At 42.7% G+C, this 17,915-nt stretch overlaps 3 protein-coding genes across 6 annotated transcripts in view; all 3 read left to right on the top strand.

The window, feature by feature from the left end:
• The window catches only part of TMEM9B (TMEM9 domain family member B), a 14,010-nt gene extending 10,954 nt beyond the window's left edge, over positions 1-3,056 (top strand). Inside the window, exons 5-6 of one of the 2 annotated variants that reach the window (XM_019728654.2) lie at positions 1,896-2,069; positions 2,602-3,056. In XM_019728654.2, coding sequence (XP_019584213.1) covers positions 1,896-2,051 — 156 coding nt within the window. In that variant the 3' untranslated portion in view covers positions 2,052-2,069; positions 2,602-3,056. Of the gene's footprint in view, positions 1-1,895 lie in introns of both variants that reach the window. The other variant, XM_019728664.2, reaches the window with a different exon arrangement.
• The window catches only part of LG06H11orf16 (linkage group 06 C11orf16 homolog), a 20,059-nt gene continuing 4,075 nt past the window's right edge, over positions 1,932-17,915 (top strand). The window contains exons 1-4 of one of the 3 annotated variants that reach the window (XM_074335962.1): positions 1,932-2,069; positions 14,018-14,193; positions 15,829-15,985; positions 17,548-17,779. In XM_074335962.1, coding sequence (XP_074192063.1) covers positions 14,036-14,193; positions 15,829-15,985; positions 17,548-17,779 — 547 coding nt within the window. In that variant the 5' untranslated portion in view covers positions 1,932-2,069; positions 14,018-14,035. Of the gene's footprint in view, positions 2,070-11,972; positions 12,098-12,156; positions 13,370-14,017; positions 14,194-15,828; positions 15,986-17,547; positions 17,780-17,915 lie in introns of those variants that run through there. The other 2 variants (XM_074335961.1, XM_019728599.2) reach the window with 2 other exon arrangements.
• On the top strand, positions 9,542-10,084 carry ASCL3 (achaete-scute family bHLH transcription factor 3). The gene has a single exon (XM_019728678.2). The coding sequence runs from the start codon at positions 9,542-9,544 to the stop codon at positions 10,082-10,084; it is 543 nt and encodes a 180-aa protein (XP_019584237.1).

Raw genomic sequence — 17,915 nt, 5'->3', positions numbered from 1 at the left:
ATCTCTATTTGCATTCTCCCCGCATCCATGACCGTGAGCAACTAGTTCAATCTTGTTCTGATAGGTGGAGAACAGACCAAAAGGATTACTGGTTTGTTTAATCCTTAAATTTGCTCCTTAAGACTTTTCTCCCCCTACCTTGAAGAGTAGATAACAAGACTATGAAATTGAGAGGTGCTCTGCTGACAAAGTACATCCTTCTTCCTAGTCTTGTTTATGTCAAAACACACCAATGGTGATAATATTTTATATACAAGTCCATCATGATATTCCTATAGTGTCATTTTACTCTACCTGAACAAAATCAGTATGTTTAGACAATATGGTACCAAGTCAAGGTTAGGTGAGCTAAGTTTTGGTGTTTGTGCTAATTTGTTAGATGACCTTGAATTGGTTTATTTCCTTGTGGGAAATCGAGTAATCCAACAACTTTAGCCTTCCTTTTTCCTTACCTTGTTTCTTACATCTTTGAAAATTTGTTAACTTTATGAAGTTGTTCTTATTATTTTCATTTGGAGGTTAAAAATAAAAAAATAATGGGGTTTGCACAGCTGTTTCCTAAATTAAGTGAAAAGTTGAGGGAATTTTGGTAAAGAAGGCAGGGAAAGATCCTTTGTAGAAAACTCTTTGATCTCTTTGAGATTTAGTCATTGTGTAAATGTCTTGGTATAAAAAGAAGACCGAGTGTTGTAACACCACATATTTACAGTCGTATATATTGTTATGTGGTTGTGTATAGCTTTCCATAGACATGCTGACTCCTGCCCTGAATGTATAATAGGGCTTTTGCAAACATGTACAGCAAAACAATATTGTTTCTTTCCTAGAGGTATAGTTTAGTTTAAGAAGTACCACTTGTGACTTAGATCCTATGTTGGAACCTTTAGAAGCTTTGCTAAATGAGGTTTCGGAAAAAGAGATCAAGGAAAAGGCAAACAAAAGCAATAAATAGTATTGAATGCTTTGTCATTTAGGCAGCTGTGTTTACATCGCATTCACAGGTAGATTAGCACAGTGGTTTCCTGTGTAATGACTACAAACATCAGTGGCACTGGTTAACTTTGACCAGGTTGGTTTTCTCAAGGTACCTGGGTAAGCCTTCAGCAGCCCCTTTCCTAAGGCAGCAACTAGCAGAGAGGCTGCTAAGTGTTCCACAATGAAATATTCAAGTGTTCATCGAATAGAAATGCTGAAGTAATAATTCCCCACTGTCCTTGGTAATAGAGAGTAGTGTAGCACTTGAGTTATGTCTCTTTTCATTTCAGAGTGGGGAAGGGGGAAATGAGGAAGCTTTTGGAAACAAGTTCATTGAGTGTATGTGTTGAGGGTATAGGGAGAGATGAAAACCAACCGAGATAAGATCCTGTCCACTCATGTTCCCTGGGGAATGTGGCCCCAAGCTGTCAACCAACAATTCTAATATAATGGGAGTCAGGAAATGAAAAGACAGGTTTTTCCTCTGCCATGGATTAGCTGTATAGCATTGACTAAAGCAAGGAAAAGTTGTACTTTCCATATTTGTAGCATGTAGATATTAATATGAAAATAGATTCGTTTCCCCTACTCTCTAGGGAAGCTTTTCTTTAACACAAATGACCACTGTTTGTCTTGGTCCCTGCTTCTTAAGGGAAATGCCTTTGGAAATGTTGACTTGGGGAACATTTCACAGATAACTCCTCATCACTTATGCAACTTGAACCATCTGTTCTGCGATTGAGTTCATCCTACTTCTGGCAGTTGACTGCCTAGGAGTGCTTGGCCAAATAGATGGTCTGTTTGGGTCTGTTCTTTGAAAAATCCAGCTGCTTCTATCTCTGTGGCTGGATACCCACTATTTTGTGTGTGTTTTACACTGATCATGCCGTCTCTGATGTTCTCCATTCCTGGGCTTTCAGGATCACCAGCCTTTTGCAAATGCGCACGACGTGCTGGCCCGCTCCCGCAGTCGAGCCAATGTGCTGAATAAGGTAGAGTATGCACAACAGCGTTGGAAACTTCAAGTTCAAGAACAGCGAAAATCCGTCTTTGACCGTCATGTTGTCCTCAGCTAATTGGGAATCAAATTCAAGGTAACTAGAAAGCAACGAGGCAGACAACTGGAAAAAATTGACTGAGTTTTCCTGGGTTATGTTTTAATATTCTGTTGTTTTGCCAACTCCTCCTGGAAAAATTCAAAACCTGAAACAAAAAAAACGGGCTTGGTATTTCCTTTTCTTGTTAACATATTAATAGAGACCTTTTTAAAAGCACACACCTCAAAGTCAGACATTAAACCTTTTCCTATTTGTGACTTTTACAAATAAAAACAAGTCTGCCTGCAAATATCTTGAAGTCCCTTACCTGGAACAAGCACTCTCTTTTTCACCACACAGTTTTAACTTGGTTTTCAAGATAATTTTCAGGTGTTTTTTCTTTGGCAGGAAAGGGGAGGGATGCGTGGAAACTGCCTAACATAACTTTTCTCAAGTCACTTTACTAAACAAACTTTTGTAAATAGATTTACCTTCTGTTTTCAAGTTTCATTTGTATTTTGCAGTGTAGCCATCCTCATCCAAGCCCCAACTTATCCCTTTTGAATTTTGCACTGACTCTATTATCTAGGTATCTGGTTGGCCTGTGGCTGTACTTCATGGTAAACTAGATCGGAAATGCCTGATGGCTCTTCTACAAATACAGATTTTCTTCAAGTCCTGTGATGTCTGATGCAATGCATCCCAGAATAAACTGGCCATTTGCTAGTTTACTGTATTGACTAAACATAGTCCTGGAGTATGTGGTCTTTCTCATCTTCTAATATCTTTAAGGACGAATGCTAAGGACTTGGATACTTGCAATAAAGAAATTTTCTTTTAAACCCAAGCCTCCCTGGATTGATGACATACACACATTTGTCAGTATTTCTGGTCAGGTTGAGAGGCAGCTATGTGCAGCTTTGAATGAGTTCTGGAGTTCTGGGTGCCTCCTTCTGATAGGTGTTATAGTTATTGGATAACTGGCTTTTTTCTTCCTATGTCCTCTTTGGAATGTAACAATAAAAATAATTTTTGAAACACCTACCAATGTATCTATGTCTCCTAACTTTTCTCTCCTCCCTCTTTTGCTGTATGATGAACTTGAAGATGCAAAGGCATTCTGTATCCTGTTGCGAGACTATACTGTTTTGTACCAGTATAGTCATAAAATATTGGTACTAAATTGGTACTAAAATATTGGTACTAAATTATCTGTGTGCACAGTGTGTGTAGAGAGAGAGAGAATGTATGGGTACTAAGGTGAGTCTCTGAAAGATACAAATATTTTGATAAATTGAGAGATTAAAATGCAGGAAGGAGCTAAGAAATTCCTGGCAAAAATTATATTAGAATTAAATTAAATTTTTAAGTATGAGGTTTTAGGAACTGTTAATGGGTATTTTGGTTAGTGAAAAACAATTTTTTAAACCCCTAAAATTATTGATTTTATGGTTAGTACTAAAAGTTGTAAGTAAGTTCAACTACAACCAAGTAAAATTTTTGCTGGGTACATGAGGCTGGTTGAACATTCAAAGAGCACTTAATAAAATCCGTCACATCAACAGGCTAAAGAACAAAAATGACATGATCTTATCAATAGATGCAGAAAAAGCATTTGGCAAAATTGAACACCCATTTATGATAAACAAGAAATTTTCAGTAAACTAGGAATGGGGACTTTCCTTAACTTGATAAAGAACATCTACAAAAACCCACAGTTAACATACTTAATGGTGAAAAACCAGGAACTTGATTGCTGAGGACCAAGGCAAGGATGTCTTCTCTCACCAGTCCTTTTCAACATTATACTGCAAATCCTAGCTAATACAATAAGACAATGAAATAAAAGGTATATAGATTGGGAACAAAGAAATAAAATCTTTGTTTACAGATGACATGATCATCTATGTAGAAAATCCAAAAGAATTGTAAAATAAAACAAACAGAACAAAAAACCTCCTGGAACTAATAATGATTATAGCAAGGTTGCAGGATAGAAAGTTAATATACAGAAGTTAATTGCTTTCGTATGTACCAACAGTGAAAACAACTGAAATTAAAAACAATACTATTTACATTAGTACTGCCCAAATGAAATAGGTATAAATCTAACAAAATATGTAGAAAACATATATGAGAAAAACTACAAAACTGATGAGAGAAATCAAAGAACTACATGAGTGATAGTCCATGTCCCTGAATAGGAAGACTCAATATTGTCATGATGTCAGTTCTCAACTTGATCTATAGAGTCAACACAATCCCAAACAAAATCACAGCAAGTTATTTTGTGGACATCCACAAACTGATTCTAAAGCTTATATCAAGAGACAAAAGACCCAGAAAAGCCTATGCAATATTAATGGAAAAGAACAAAGTCAGAGGACTGACACTAACTTCAAGACTTAACTATAAAGCTACAGTAATCAAGTCAGTGGCAGCGTGGTACTGGCAGAGGAACAGACAGATCAATAGAACAAACTACAGAGCGCAGCAATAGACCCACACAAATACAGTCAACAGATCTTTGACAAGGGAACAAAGGGAATACAAGGGAGAAAAATGTTTTCAAAATGGTGCCGGAACAACTACATCCTTGTGCGAAAATAAAATAAAATAAAATGAAGCTAGGCACAGACCTTAACACCCTTCAAGAAATTAAAATGGATCACAGAGCTAAATGTAAAACACAAAACTATAAAACTCCTAGATGATGACATAGGAGAAAAATCTAGATTACTGTTAGTTTAGTGATGACTTATGAGATACCACACCAAAAGTGCGAATCATGAAAGAAAAAATTGATAAGTTGGACTTCATTAAAATAAAAAACTTCTGCTCTGAAAGACATTGTCAAGAGAACAAGAAGACAAGCTACAGATTGGGAGAAAATATTTGTAAAAGATACATCAAATAAAGTACTATGGTCCAAAATATACAAAGAACTCTTACAACTTAATAGTAAGACCAATAGTCTGATTAACAAAAAGGCCAAATACCTGAATAGACACCTCACCAAAGAAGATATACAAATGGCAAATAAGTGTATGAAAAGATACTCCACATCATATGTCATCAGGGAAATACCAATTAAAACAACAAGATACCATTACACAGCTATTAGAAGAACCAAAATCTGGAACACTGACAATAAGTGCTAATACAATAAGACAATTAAATAAACGGTATACAGATTGGGAACAAAGAGTTCCTGGAACAGGAACTCTCGTTCATTATTGGTGGGAATGCAAATGGCAGAGCCACTTTGGAAGACAGTTTGGCAGTTTCTTACAAAACTGAACATATCCTCACTATAAAGTCAGCAATCATACTCCTTGATATTTACCTAGATGAGTTGAAATCTTATGTCCACACACAAATCTACACGTGGATACTTATAGCAGCTTTATTCATAACTGCCAAGACTTGGAAGCAGCCATGACGTCCTTCAGTAGGTGAATGAATAAGTAAACTGTGGTACATCCAGACAATGGAATATTATTCAGCACTCAAAAGAAATGAGCTATCAAGACATGAAAATACATGGAGGAACCTTAAATGCATATTACTAAGTGAAGAAGCCAATCTGAAAAGACTCCATACTGTATGATTCCAACAATATGACATTCTGGAAAAGGCAAAACTATGGAAGCAGTAAAAAAAAAAAAAAAAAGGAAGAAATCAGTGACTGTCAGCTATTGAGGGCAGGGAGAGATAAATAAGTGGAACACAGTCTTTTTAGAGCAGCAAAACTATTCTGTATGATACGATAGTGCTGGCACATGTCATTATATATTTATCAAAACCCATAGGATGTACAACACCAAGAATGAACCCTAATATAAACTGGATTTTGAGTGATAATGATGTGTCAATATTGGTGAGGGAGGGTACGTGTATGTGGGGGCAGGAGGTATATGGGAACTCTCTGTACTTTCTGCTCAATTTTGCTGTGCATCTAAAATTACTCTAAAAAATATAGTTTATTTAGAAGGAAAAAAAGTTAACAGGTATTTCAATAAACTGTGGGTTCATATTGACCTTCCTGGTTGTGGCCTTAATCTCTAAAAGAACATTGACCAATATTTGCACATTATGAGACTATTACTTAAAAGTACTTTCCATGAATAATTTTGATATAAAAGCATATAACCCAGATGAATGGGGAAGCATTCTTTTTACAAAACAATTTGTTACAAGAGTCAGTTTTGTAAGCAAACCTTTCTACTTAGTATTGTTGTGTGTTGTCATATCTACACGTTAGGTAGAAAAAACAGCTAAACCAGAACTGAGCAGTCCTGTTTAACTGTAAGCTACTTTGCATAATGTTACTAAATGATCACCTATAAATCAGGTTTAAGTCTGACTGAGGCCAAAATACAGCATCTTGGTGACAAACCTCAGGTAAGAGACTCTTCCCCAGAGCGGCCCTGGGAGAGAATAAGACGTGATGCTTAGGAAAACCCCCAGGCACTGCTGATCAGTGAAGAATTTTGTCAGCTACCTGCTTATTCCATTATCTTAAATTATCAGCTATGCCTACATGTGGAAAGATTCAGATTTTGCTGGTGGGTACGTCACCTGGAGCAGTGGAAAGCGTTTTGTGCTCCCTGCTCTGCTACTGGCGCTGCAGCCTTAGCTGAGTCACGAGCTAGGAGCGACTGGCTAAGAGAATTTCTAAGGTTCCTTGCATCCCTAACATTCCATAAGTCAATTATATGTGCAGTTGCAGTTTTGCTTTTTCACGTGCTAGATATTTTTGATAGCTCTGAGAGTTGAAGCTTTTATGCTCAGCAGAGTATCCAGGATCTGTTTAGGATTTTATCAGTAAGACCTCATCCTTTATTTTCCAGAAGAGCTCTAGGACAGAAACCTGAGATTTTCCCAGGGTCAGTGCATTTGTTGTGAGTTGTGCCTGTATCTGGCAGTGTGGAGCCCAGCACTAAGAGTCTACATTGCTTTCTTTTAAAAACTTTTACTTAGTTTCTACAAACATGTCCAGCCTCGCTAGAAGTCCTAGCTTGATCCCCTTTGTTACTGCATTTTTTATTCTATCACGCTCTTGTGTTGTGGTTATATTTTCTTCTTTGAATAAAAGATGATCATATTTAAATGCTACTACATTGCTTAGTGAACTTTTTGGAAATGCTTAATGGAAAAGGCTTCTCCTCAGTGTGTCTCCAGAGACCCCAGGCTCTTTTTCCAAGAATTATGCAAAGTCTTATTAAAGCCTAGAAACTTCTAATTCCCGGTGGCATATATAAATTACTCAGATTTCATCTGGGTCAAGGTTTAAGACCGTATTAAAATGCTTTATCAGGGTAAAACCATACCCAAAGAATTCTTGTGTGTAATTGGCTTTGCTGACATCTGCCTTATGTTTTGGTACCTGTTGTATCGCTTCTGACTTGTCAGCCATGGGCAGAAAGAAGGCTCTGCTGTTTTTAGAAATGTAGAAATACAGGCTCCATACCGATTGTGACATCATTTTGTAGCTTCTGGCCATACATGTTCTTTATCTCTTACCCTCCAGAATTCCTGGCTTGGGAATTTCCTAAAATTTTCCAAAAATTTCCTAAATTTTTTCTTTCAGCAGCCTTTTCTTTTTGAAAGAATCTTGGCTAGTTTTTAATCTTCCAGAGATTTTTATGTTAGTTATTTTAGGTCATTTGGTCAGTAATTTGGAATCTTTTCATTTCCTGTTCCTTTGTTTTGATTTTTGTTTAATTGGACCTATCACACTTAATCTCATTCCCCCATGCCCAAGAATTTCTCCTGGCATTTAGTCTTTTTCCAGATTGTTTCACCATGACTTATTATAACCCTCTCTACCCCTCACCCTTCCCACCCCTCATCTCCTATTCCCCATCCCCTATTGCCCTTTCTGTTTCCACAGTCATTTGTCTTTCGGTAGCCATACTAGGTAGGATAGGCTTTTCCACAGGAATTGTAATACACTTTATTGCACTTGAATTCTGGTGCTTAGGGGCTGCTACACCCATTGCATAGTGTAGCCTGCACAGTTTTTGCTGCACTCAGGTAGAGAAGCAAGTGACAATGTTACCTAATCTTGCCCATAAACATTAGGGCTGATTTGGGGTGGGGTGGGGGGGGTTCCTCTTTTTTTTTTTTTTTTAACATATGCCAGACATAGAGAACAATTCCTCTCTCCTAACGATGTTGAAAAAAATCACACCCCTGAAAAATTAACAAAGCCATCTTTCCTTCTTTTCTGGAGGCCCACAATTAGATTTCATGAGGCTTTTCCTTTTCAACTGTAGGTATGTTCTTCATCTCTCAAGAAATATGCTTTGGATAGATCAGTGTTTGATTTTCCAGTGTTAGGGAAAATGTAATCCAGGCTTTCTGTAAGGTACAATTTAGGAAGGGATGCTGCACAAGTATTCGTCTGTTAAGAAAGGAAAGAGGAAAAGAATCAATGCCTGGTACTATATATACATATAGATATAGATAGATAGACACACACAGCACTACCCTGCCTCCCAGGTAACTGGTTAAACAGCAGTATCCCTATAAAATTGGCTATGGCTACATTATTATAGTCAAAGGCAAAAAGTAATGGTGGTTTAATAAATGCATTGGATGCAGTTCTATTCAGAAAGAGGGAATGTGGTATAATACTTGGGGTATAATATCTTTACATTCCATTAAAAAAAACACACCTAAATCCAGATGCACTTCACTCAATATGCTTAAAGTTGTGTGTAAGTAATAACACGTAAATTGACTATGTTTTAAATGTGTTAGGGGAGTTTCTCATTTAAAGGAATCTTATAGTGACTTTTTAAGAGTAAATGCTTCCTTTCTTATTTGTATTTTTGGTTTTGCAACTGTCATATTAGGCATTATTTAAGGAGGCTCTTCCTGTGAGGTTGCGTGATCATTTAACTAGTTCATAATTTTTCCAATGTGTATTTGAATATTATGGCATTTTAGTGTTTCTCAAACTTCAGTTATTTGCATACACCTTCACAGTCAGCATTATCTGGGTTCCACCTCTATTGTTATGTACTTATTATTTTTCTTCAAATTCATACTCTTTACTCAAGTAGATTTTATTTTTAAAAGAAAGTTTGTCTCACTGCTATAAATGTGAAAGCAGTATAACTCACAATAAATAGAAATTAAGAGTGAAATATTATTAAATTCTAGTGAGATGCTATTGCTTGTTGAAGGCTCCCACCAGAGAAGGATTAGGAAGCATTCTAGTGTAGAAGATGTATTCTCACTAGCCTAAAGCTGTGTCTTTGTAATCATAAGGATTGAAAGAGAATTGAAAGGGAATAACTTTTTCACAAATTGAGTCAATGTTATTTAACGCTGTTTCTTATACCATCAAAAATCTCTCTTACCCCCCACAGACTATTGTTTTCAGAATGGGCTCAGAAACTGCACATCGAAGCAGAAAAGTCTTTAAAACATTGATCTCCGAGAAAGTTGATATCTGCTCTCTTCTGATTTGGCCAAATTAATAAACTTCATTATGTTTCCAGGCTAACAAGGAAGTGATGGACAATAGGAGCTACTCTAATCTGCCAGAAAAACTGCCTGTCTTCTCTGACTCTGCCCACTTGCCACTGACCAGGTCCTTCTATCTGGATCCCATGGTCACTTTCCACCTGTACCCGGAGGCCCCGGCGCCCTCGCCTTACTCTGAAGACCTGCCCTTGCTGCCTTTTCCCAGTGATTCCCTGATCATGGAGAATTATGGTGAACCCTGCCCCTTTTCCTTCCCAATGCCTTATCCAAATTACAGAAGGTGCAACTACTCCTATGGGCCGGCTTTTATCAGGAAAAGAAATGAGCGGGAAAGGCAGCGGGTGAAATGTGTGAACGAAGGCTACGCCCAGCTCCGACATCATCTGCCGGAGGAGTACCTGGAGAAACGACTCAGCAAAGTGGAAACCCTCAGAGCTGCAATCAAGTACATTAGTTACCTGCAGTCTCTTCTGTACCCAGATAAGGCTGAGACCAAGAATAACCCTGGGAAAGTTTCCTCCCTAAGGGCAACCACCAGCCACCACACTGACCCCATTTTTAGAATCATTTGAGTCAGTGTTTCCAAATAGAAACATAATATCACAAAAAGGGGTCCCTAACAGCATCGTGCAATAGTTTTTCCTAAATGTAATTTCTGTGCGGGCAGTTCATAGCTTGGATGCCAACCTATGCTGGATATCTCTTACCTGGGTCTCAGATGTACTAAACATTGTCTTATGTAGCTATGTAGATTGAGAAGAGGCTGCTGAAGCTTTGGGGATTTCTTTCAAGAACTTTAGCGGAGCAGGAGTCCCCAGGATTCTCTACACCTCTCACCTTGCCCTTCTCACACAGTTGGCCAGAGTCTCAGCTGTGAGAAACTCTCACAAAAGTATTGTAAAGTATGACTAATGATTATCGAATGCTTGTAAATGCACTTTGGAGATGCCTCATGCTGAGCAATCACAATGAACGCTCTTGATCTGACAAAATTTAGTGGTTTTTACTTTTTGGGGGTTAACAAGAAATCTATACCTTACCCACGTCCTGATGAGAAAGTGTCTCAGAGCTGAAGCAATAGTAGTTACCAAAACCTTGTTGTCATTTGTGATGATTTCATTTATCTTGTTCCTGCATGCAGAAGACTTCCTTAGGCAGCTGAGGGTAGAAGGTAAGAGGGCAGGCTCTGGAATCAAAGTGCCTGCGTTTACACTATGAATGCAAGTTCCTCGCCATGTCTCAGTTCTTCATCCACAGAATGAGAATAACAACAACGACTACCACCTGTGTTTATGACGATTAACAGATGAACAGTGCCTGGCACGTTACAAGAATCCGTTACCTTTACTGTTAGTATTGTCATCAGCCTTCCCTTGTTCTGTCCACAGCATCACCTTCTCCAGGTTCTCGTGGCCAGAAAATGCGCAGCTGCCAGGGCTTTTCCTTTGGGAAGGACAATCACTGCCCTGTATCTTGGAGTCTGCCTTCAAAATGTCTTTATGTCTGTTCCCATAATTAGCTTCAGCTCTTCCTTCTGCCTTAATTCCCAGGTCCCATCTGTCACCAAGCTCAGTCAGAACTTTCTATACACTGTCAGCCCTCTGTGAAGTCTTCCCATCCTGGCCACTATTTGTTTCTTTATTTTGTGTACATATTTCCTTGCACTTCCTATCCTGCTATCTTTACATACCATATTACACACCTTTCTCTGCCTTTTTCAGTGGACTGTAAGATCCTTACAGATAGGGACCAATCTTAGTTATCCTTTATTCTTAGCACCCAGCAAAGAGCCTCCAGTCAGTAGCTGTTATCAGGAAATACTTGGTGTTACTATTTTCCGGTTTCAATCCTGTCATATTGTGTCTGGGTCACTGTTCACAGTCTCCTCCTCCCTGGCCTCCAGGGCTCTGTTCTTAACTGGCTCCATCCTCACTTCGATGTTCCTTTTTTTGGGGGGCGGGGGAGGAAGGGGAACAGGACTTTTATTGGGGAACAGTGTGTATTTCCAGGACTTTTTCCAAGTCAAGCTGTGGTCCTTTCCATCTTAGTTGCAGGGGGCGCAGCCCACCATCCCTTGTGGGAGTTGAACCAGCAACGTTGTGGTTGAGAGCCCGCGCTCCAACCAACTGAGCCATCTGGCACTGGCCCATGTGGGAATCGAAACGGCAGCCTTCGGCGTTAGGAGCACGGAGCTCCAACAGCCTGAGCCACCGGGCCGGCCCCGACGTTCTTTCTTAAAGCATGTCATGTCTCTTCCTTGCTCAAACCCTATGATGAACTCCTTTTGACTATCATATTGTTTATACTTATCGGCTTGGTTTTCAAAGCTCCTACCAATCTTGCCCCTTCCCAAATATCTACACCTTGATTTTCCCGTGACATCCCATTCCCCCACTAAAAGAAAAGAAGTCTTGCAGATAAATCCTTCTCTCTTGGCTCTTGCTTCCTACCTAAATTGGAATAGTCTCCTTTTTCCTCCCATCACGGAAATCCCACCTGTCTTATGCAGGAATCCTCTCACTGCCAGAGACGTCAATGGTTTTTCTTGGACTCTAACTTTGTGCACCGAGTAACTCAGCCTTTAGGTATGTACTCCTGGGCAGCATTCTCCTGACTATAAAGTTATGCTCTGTGAGAGCAGCATCAGTCAAGATGCTTTTGGGTACAAGTAAGCGAAAATCCGATCTGAATTGGTATCATCAGCAAAGGCTCACATAAACTGAAGCATCCAGCAGTACGGCTGCCTTCAGGCTGGGCTCAACATTGTTACCAAAAACCGGTTTTCTTTAGGTCTCTCTTCTCTGTCTTTCTCTGGGAATAGCTTCAGTGTCCCAAAAAGGCTGCTAGAAGCTCCCAGAACTACATACTTTCTTATTTATGTATAGGAGGAAAGAAGTAGTCTATAATCCAGGATTCCCAACATATTCTTAAGACATATTCTGATTGGAGAGGCTCAGGAACATGTCCGTGCCTAACCAGTCCCTGTGGCCAGGGGATGATGGCATGTGCTGATTGACACGTTCCACCTGTGGCGCTGGGGGTACCATCAGCCTCCTCATCACATGGATCCTCAAACAGAAACAGCAACTGGTGGATGTGGGAGAGACACCCACAAATGTCCCTATATACTGTTTCGGTATTTTCCACTAAACACAGGTGCCAAGCACACAACTGTACAATGACTGTCAGATACCTCAAAATACCAGCCTTTCCCATGGGTATTCGAATTAGAGCGGAAACTAGACTTTCGTTCCTTTGGACCCCAGTGTCCACTCCCACCCCCCCAAGTGGTCACTACACCTCTGTTTCTCAGTAGAGTTCCGTTTGTTACAGACAAACATGCCCGCACCTTTGGTTATTTGGTTTTAAACTACGGACAAATTCTATGTTATAGTCCCTCCCTAGTGCAGCTGGTGGCCCCCACTACCCCAGCCTCCTGCGTGCTCATGCTCGGAGAGGAGGCAGATCAATAGCGCTGAGTCTGTAGGGTCAGCTCCTCCCTCACAGGACTCCCTTGGGAACCGTGAGGGCTTCCCATCAGACTTACTCTTCCGGCAATGAAGAAGCCTGAGCTTTTGGGAATTGAAGCTACAATGACCTTTCTGTCTAACATCCCCTCTCCCCCTCTTCGAAGAGAAAGATGGAGAATAACCCTCTGCCCCCTCACCCTGCCCATGCCTCCCAAGGCCCCCTGTCACCCCCCTGCACATGCTCAGTACACTTACTCAGCCCACAGCTTTCCTGCTGGCTTGCATCCATGGCAACCTGCTTGGCAACCAGGAGTCAGTTAGGCTGAGGCCCTGAGCCCCAACTGTCAGAAGGGGTGGAGGCTGAGGGGGAGGCATCTGGGGCTGTGGGTAAGTCCCCCTGGGGTCAGACCTGTGGACTTGGGCAGGGGCAGACCCTAACAGGGCTCTGGTGGGCTGGGGCAGTGGAGTGTGACCTTGGGTCCTGACTCGCAGCTGTTGCCTCTGAACAGGTCCATGGAGGCCACAGCCCTGGGGTCCCAGCGGGGCCTGGGGCTAGAGTTAGTTAGTCCTGAAAGACTGGATTAGGAGGGGAGTCTGAGCTTTGGGCTAGGGTTCTGTTTGTCATGAGGGTTAGGATTTGTAAAGGGAAGTATGGTCTTATCCCCAGGAGTCCCTCCAACTAGGGAGGAGGAAGGAGGGAAAAGCTAACGAATACTGAGTTACTTGTATGCCAGGTGCTTTCCATATATGATCTCCTGCGTGGTAACTGAAGTGCGGAGGTCAAGTGAGCATTCAGCCGGCTGGCTGTGAAGCATTGGAAGCTGGTTTCCCTAAAATCACAGCTCTTACTCTCAACCCCTCCCCTAGTTCCTGAGCTGAAGTTTCTGAGGCAGTTGGTTCAGAGGACACCCTGAGCCTTTGTGGGAGCGGGTGGGGCCCCAGAGAGACTGCTAACCGCAGAGCTGAGTTCTGCCCCAGCCAGGCGCCTTTTGCTTGGCTGTGGGCTGTAACTCAGCTAATGGTGCTTGTTCTCAGGTGGTTTCTCCGAAGGCCATGGAATCATCCGCAGAGCCTGAGATGCCTTTGCCCAAATACTGCAGCGTGGCCACAGCCCTGGAGGCCCCTGCCTGGGCCAGCACTGCTCCTCCCTGGGACCTCTCCTTTACCTGCCCCTTTGCCCTCCGAGCACCCTGGCACAAACCTCTCACCAGGTACTGGTCTCTGCCCCTCTCAGGGAAGTGGTGTGCGCTTTCCTTTTTCCTCTCTGTTCTCAGCTCTAGATGGTGTCCCATGAGGGAGAGAACTTGCTTCCTGGGAAGGCCAAAAGGGTTCTTTACTGTGTGGGCTATGATTTGCTTAAAGTATTTACATGACCCCTGTCTAAACTGTACTCCCAGTGACCTCAAGGGTTGACCTGGCTTTCATCCCACCTGGTAGCAGGGTGGCAGATGTCAGAGTTGGCACGTGTAAGAGAAAGCAGTTAGGCATCACCAGCTATAAAGATTCTAGCTCATTTTACCATCAACTGAGACTTGCTCTGGCACTACATGAGAAATTAGGGTTTCAGCAGCCAGCAGCTAAGGTGAGGTCTCTGGGTCCCTCCTCAGGTTCTCTCAGCGTCCCTCAGTTGCCCTGGCTTTTCCTGAATAGTATCCCCAGTCGGCTGTCTAAAGTTTGCATACAAGAAGGGAGAGGCCGGTAAGCAAGTCCCAGGGATTCGTGTCTGTGCTACCCAATTCAGTCTGCCCAGGTTAGGGACATGCCAGCTTGAACCCTTAATAACCCCCTTTCTTGATTCACCTACGTGGACCGTCTCACTCAAAGCCAGAGTTAAGCATCCTGCATCCAGGCTTACCCACAAAGTAAACAGCATTTTCAAATCGCCAACCCTGACTCAACAATTCCGCCCCCGCCCTGCTGGGCTCTGCCCACCAAGTTCCCAGAACTAGCTTCTCCTTTTTTCCTGTCCCCATAGTCCCTCATTTAGTCCCTCTGTGCTTCCCCTGCTCAAGCACTTCCTTCTCTCTTTTGACCCCAGGCACCAAGCGGCCTTACAGTTTTGCCCTTTCAGCATTCCCACCCAAGCCTCCACGCCTCAGCCTGGAATCTCACACACCTCCTTCGGCTTTACCTTCCCAGTTCTCTTTTCTGGTCTGCTGTCTAGTCTCAGACCCAGCATTAATTAACTTGACTCTATCAAGGCTAATCACATTTTGATGACTTTGAAACAACTCCCAATCCTCAAATGATGGTTCCCTTCACTGTCCTCTCCTGCCCCTTCCCACAGTTTACCTTATCTTACTGGAATCACGGATTGCCACTTTGTATGTGGATTTCTGTTCCACATAGCCTTGTGTGGGGACAGAGTCCCAGAGACCTGTTTCCAGGCTCTTGGCCTCATGTGGAAAGGTGCTGGCTTGGGTAGCAGATGGCCGTCAGCTGTGGCTAATTGACCATCAGCTGTAACCACTTAGCCAATTAGCCACTGATATAACTGCCTCAGCTGTGTTGGTTGGTCATTTGGTTGGTTGGTTGGCGGGCAAAGGAGCGGACAGCAAGTTGCAGGTCACGTGGCTTCAGCCTCCAGTGAGGCTATAGTGCCACCACTGAGACTACAGTGGTGTGACTCCCCTACCTATGGCTCCGTGGGTGTTCCTTTTTGGCCTAGCCATGTCCTGCGTTCTTATGTGGGGAGCAGGAGCAGAGACCCCGCAGGCCGCCTTGCACGACACCTTGTACGGCATACCCATGCCGTGGTGCTGCTCAGATCTAACTGTGAAACGTGTTTCTTGATGTTTTTAGGGCTTGATCTCCTCCAGTCCATAATTCCATTTGCTTTTTTCCAGATGTTCATGTTATCACCCGAATCTCCACATTGCAGACCCAGCATGGCAGGGACCTGGCTGGCTGGGAAGAGTTAGAGATGCCGCTGACACATGGGTCTTGGCAAGAAGGGAACCAGATGGCTTTTATTACTGGGCTCGGATAAAGGCTGTGCCAGAGGCAAGTGTCTAACTCTCCATATCTGTCATACCTGATATGCCTCAGCTGTGTGTGCCCAGCAGTTCAGTTTCTTGGAGAAGCACAGATCTTCCATGGCCCAGCCGTACAGGTGAAAATGTAATGTCAGTGAGTGTATTAGTTTGTGGAGACACAGCTGTGTAACAAAGTAGTATAAATAGAATGGCTTAAATAACAACAGAAATGTATTGTCACTCAGTTCTGGAGACCGGAAGTCCAGGTGTTGGCAGGGTTGGTTTTTTTGAGGGTGAACCTGTTCCATGGGCCTTTCCTAACTTCTGGTGCTTTGCTGGCAACCTTGGGTGTTACTTGGCTTGTAGACGCATCAATCTGATTTCTGCCTCATCTTTACATGGTGTTCTCTCTGTGTGCGTGTCTGTGTTCAAATTCCCACTTTTTATAAGATCAGGCATTGGATTAGGGGCCCATTCTACTCAGTCATACTCAGTGTGACCTCATCTTGACTAATTACATCTGCAATGAACCTATTCCCAAATAAGGTCACATTCTGAGGTACTAGAGGCTAGGACTCCAACATATGAATTTTGGGGGACACAATTGAACCCATAACAGTAAAGAAAATGTACAGTAAAAGTACTTTATTCAGGAAAACTCAATGTGTCAAATTATGGACACCAGCCTAAGGGTAAGAGGAGCAGGATGTGTGTGCCCATACACACCTGTGTGCGTGTACACACACAAGCTCAGTGCCCTGCATGTTGGGAGCCCCGCCTTTACTTCAGTGGCTGCTTACTTCACGAGTTTTCTCTTTTCAGAGTCAGACTTTGTGAATGTGGACCCATGGAGAAAAGACTAGTGTGAATTCTAAAAAATAAATGAATTATAGAATTTCCAGTCAAGTCATTTTGTCATTTTCCAGTAACTGATATGTGAATTCAAAGGAAATATTAGCAGAGTTTTGCTCAAATATAGGGTCTGTGTAGTGATTCGATGTAAGTAATTGGTAACCAGACTTTATTTCTCTTCAAAATCATCCTAAATTCTCTAAAATGCTTGTACTTTGGATTAGCTTTAGTACTTCTGCTCTCTCATGCCATTCCAGTTTCTTAGCCAAACCTCCCATCACTGATGGAGGGGCAGTACTGAGGGCTGCCCTAATGCCACAGCCACCCCTTGGCCATGTGGGCCTGTAGATAGACCGTCCCTGGCCCTGGACCTGGGGACAACACGTGTTGGAACTGCTCGGAGGAGGGGGAGTGCATTGGGGAAAGATCCAGAGGACTCAGGATTATAGGCCAAACATAGAGACAGCAGAAAAGAAAAGCATGAAAAGGAAGTGAATGGGAAGGGAGACACAGGAAGTGGTAAATGAGAGTCAACCACGGCAAGGAGAGGCAGAGGGAAGGGCGTCCGTCTGCTCCACCTGGCGGCCCTGCTGCAGCTGGCTCTAAGTGGTACCTGTGCCTGTCCTTTCTCAGTGTTTGTAAGGAAGACCCTGGGCCTGGTTCTGGGGCTCCGTGGTGCTCCCGGCGATACTTCTTTCCTGATGCCAGATCTTATTCTGAGTGTTCTCTTTCCCACAGCTGGAGAGGCAGGGGGCCCTTCTTGTGGAGTTTGATGCTCCCTTTGCCACAGGCCCAAAGCTGCCAGCCCCACGGCAGAGCGTGGTCTTAGCAGAAGATGTCATTCAGTTCTCACCGTTCACGGACTACTCACTGCAACCTGGAGACAAGGTGCTGGCACCCTGGGAGCCAGACCAACAGCGTTATGGCCCCGCCACTGTCTTAGGCTTGGAGGCGAGAGAGCCCCAGAGAGGTAAGGGAAGCTGCTCTGACCTGCCAGGCTCCAGAAGGAGCCAGGCTGCTGATGAGGCCAGAGGAGAGAGCAAAGGGGCATCTCTACAGCTCAGGGGTCCTAGAAGCATTAAGAAAAACCACCTTCCCCCCTCACT

The sequence above is a fragment of the Rhinolophus sinicus genome, linkage group LG06 (assembly GCF_036562045.2).
Source record: "Rhinolophus sinicus isolate RSC01 linkage group LG06, ASM3656204v1, whole genome shotgun sequence".
Taxonomy (NCBI): domain Eukaryota; kingdom Metazoa; phylum Chordata; class Mammalia; order Chiroptera; family Rhinolophidae; genus Rhinolophus; species Rhinolophus sinicus.
Note: the sequence above shows the minus strand (reverse complement) of the source record. Positions and strands in the feature narration are given on the sequence as shown.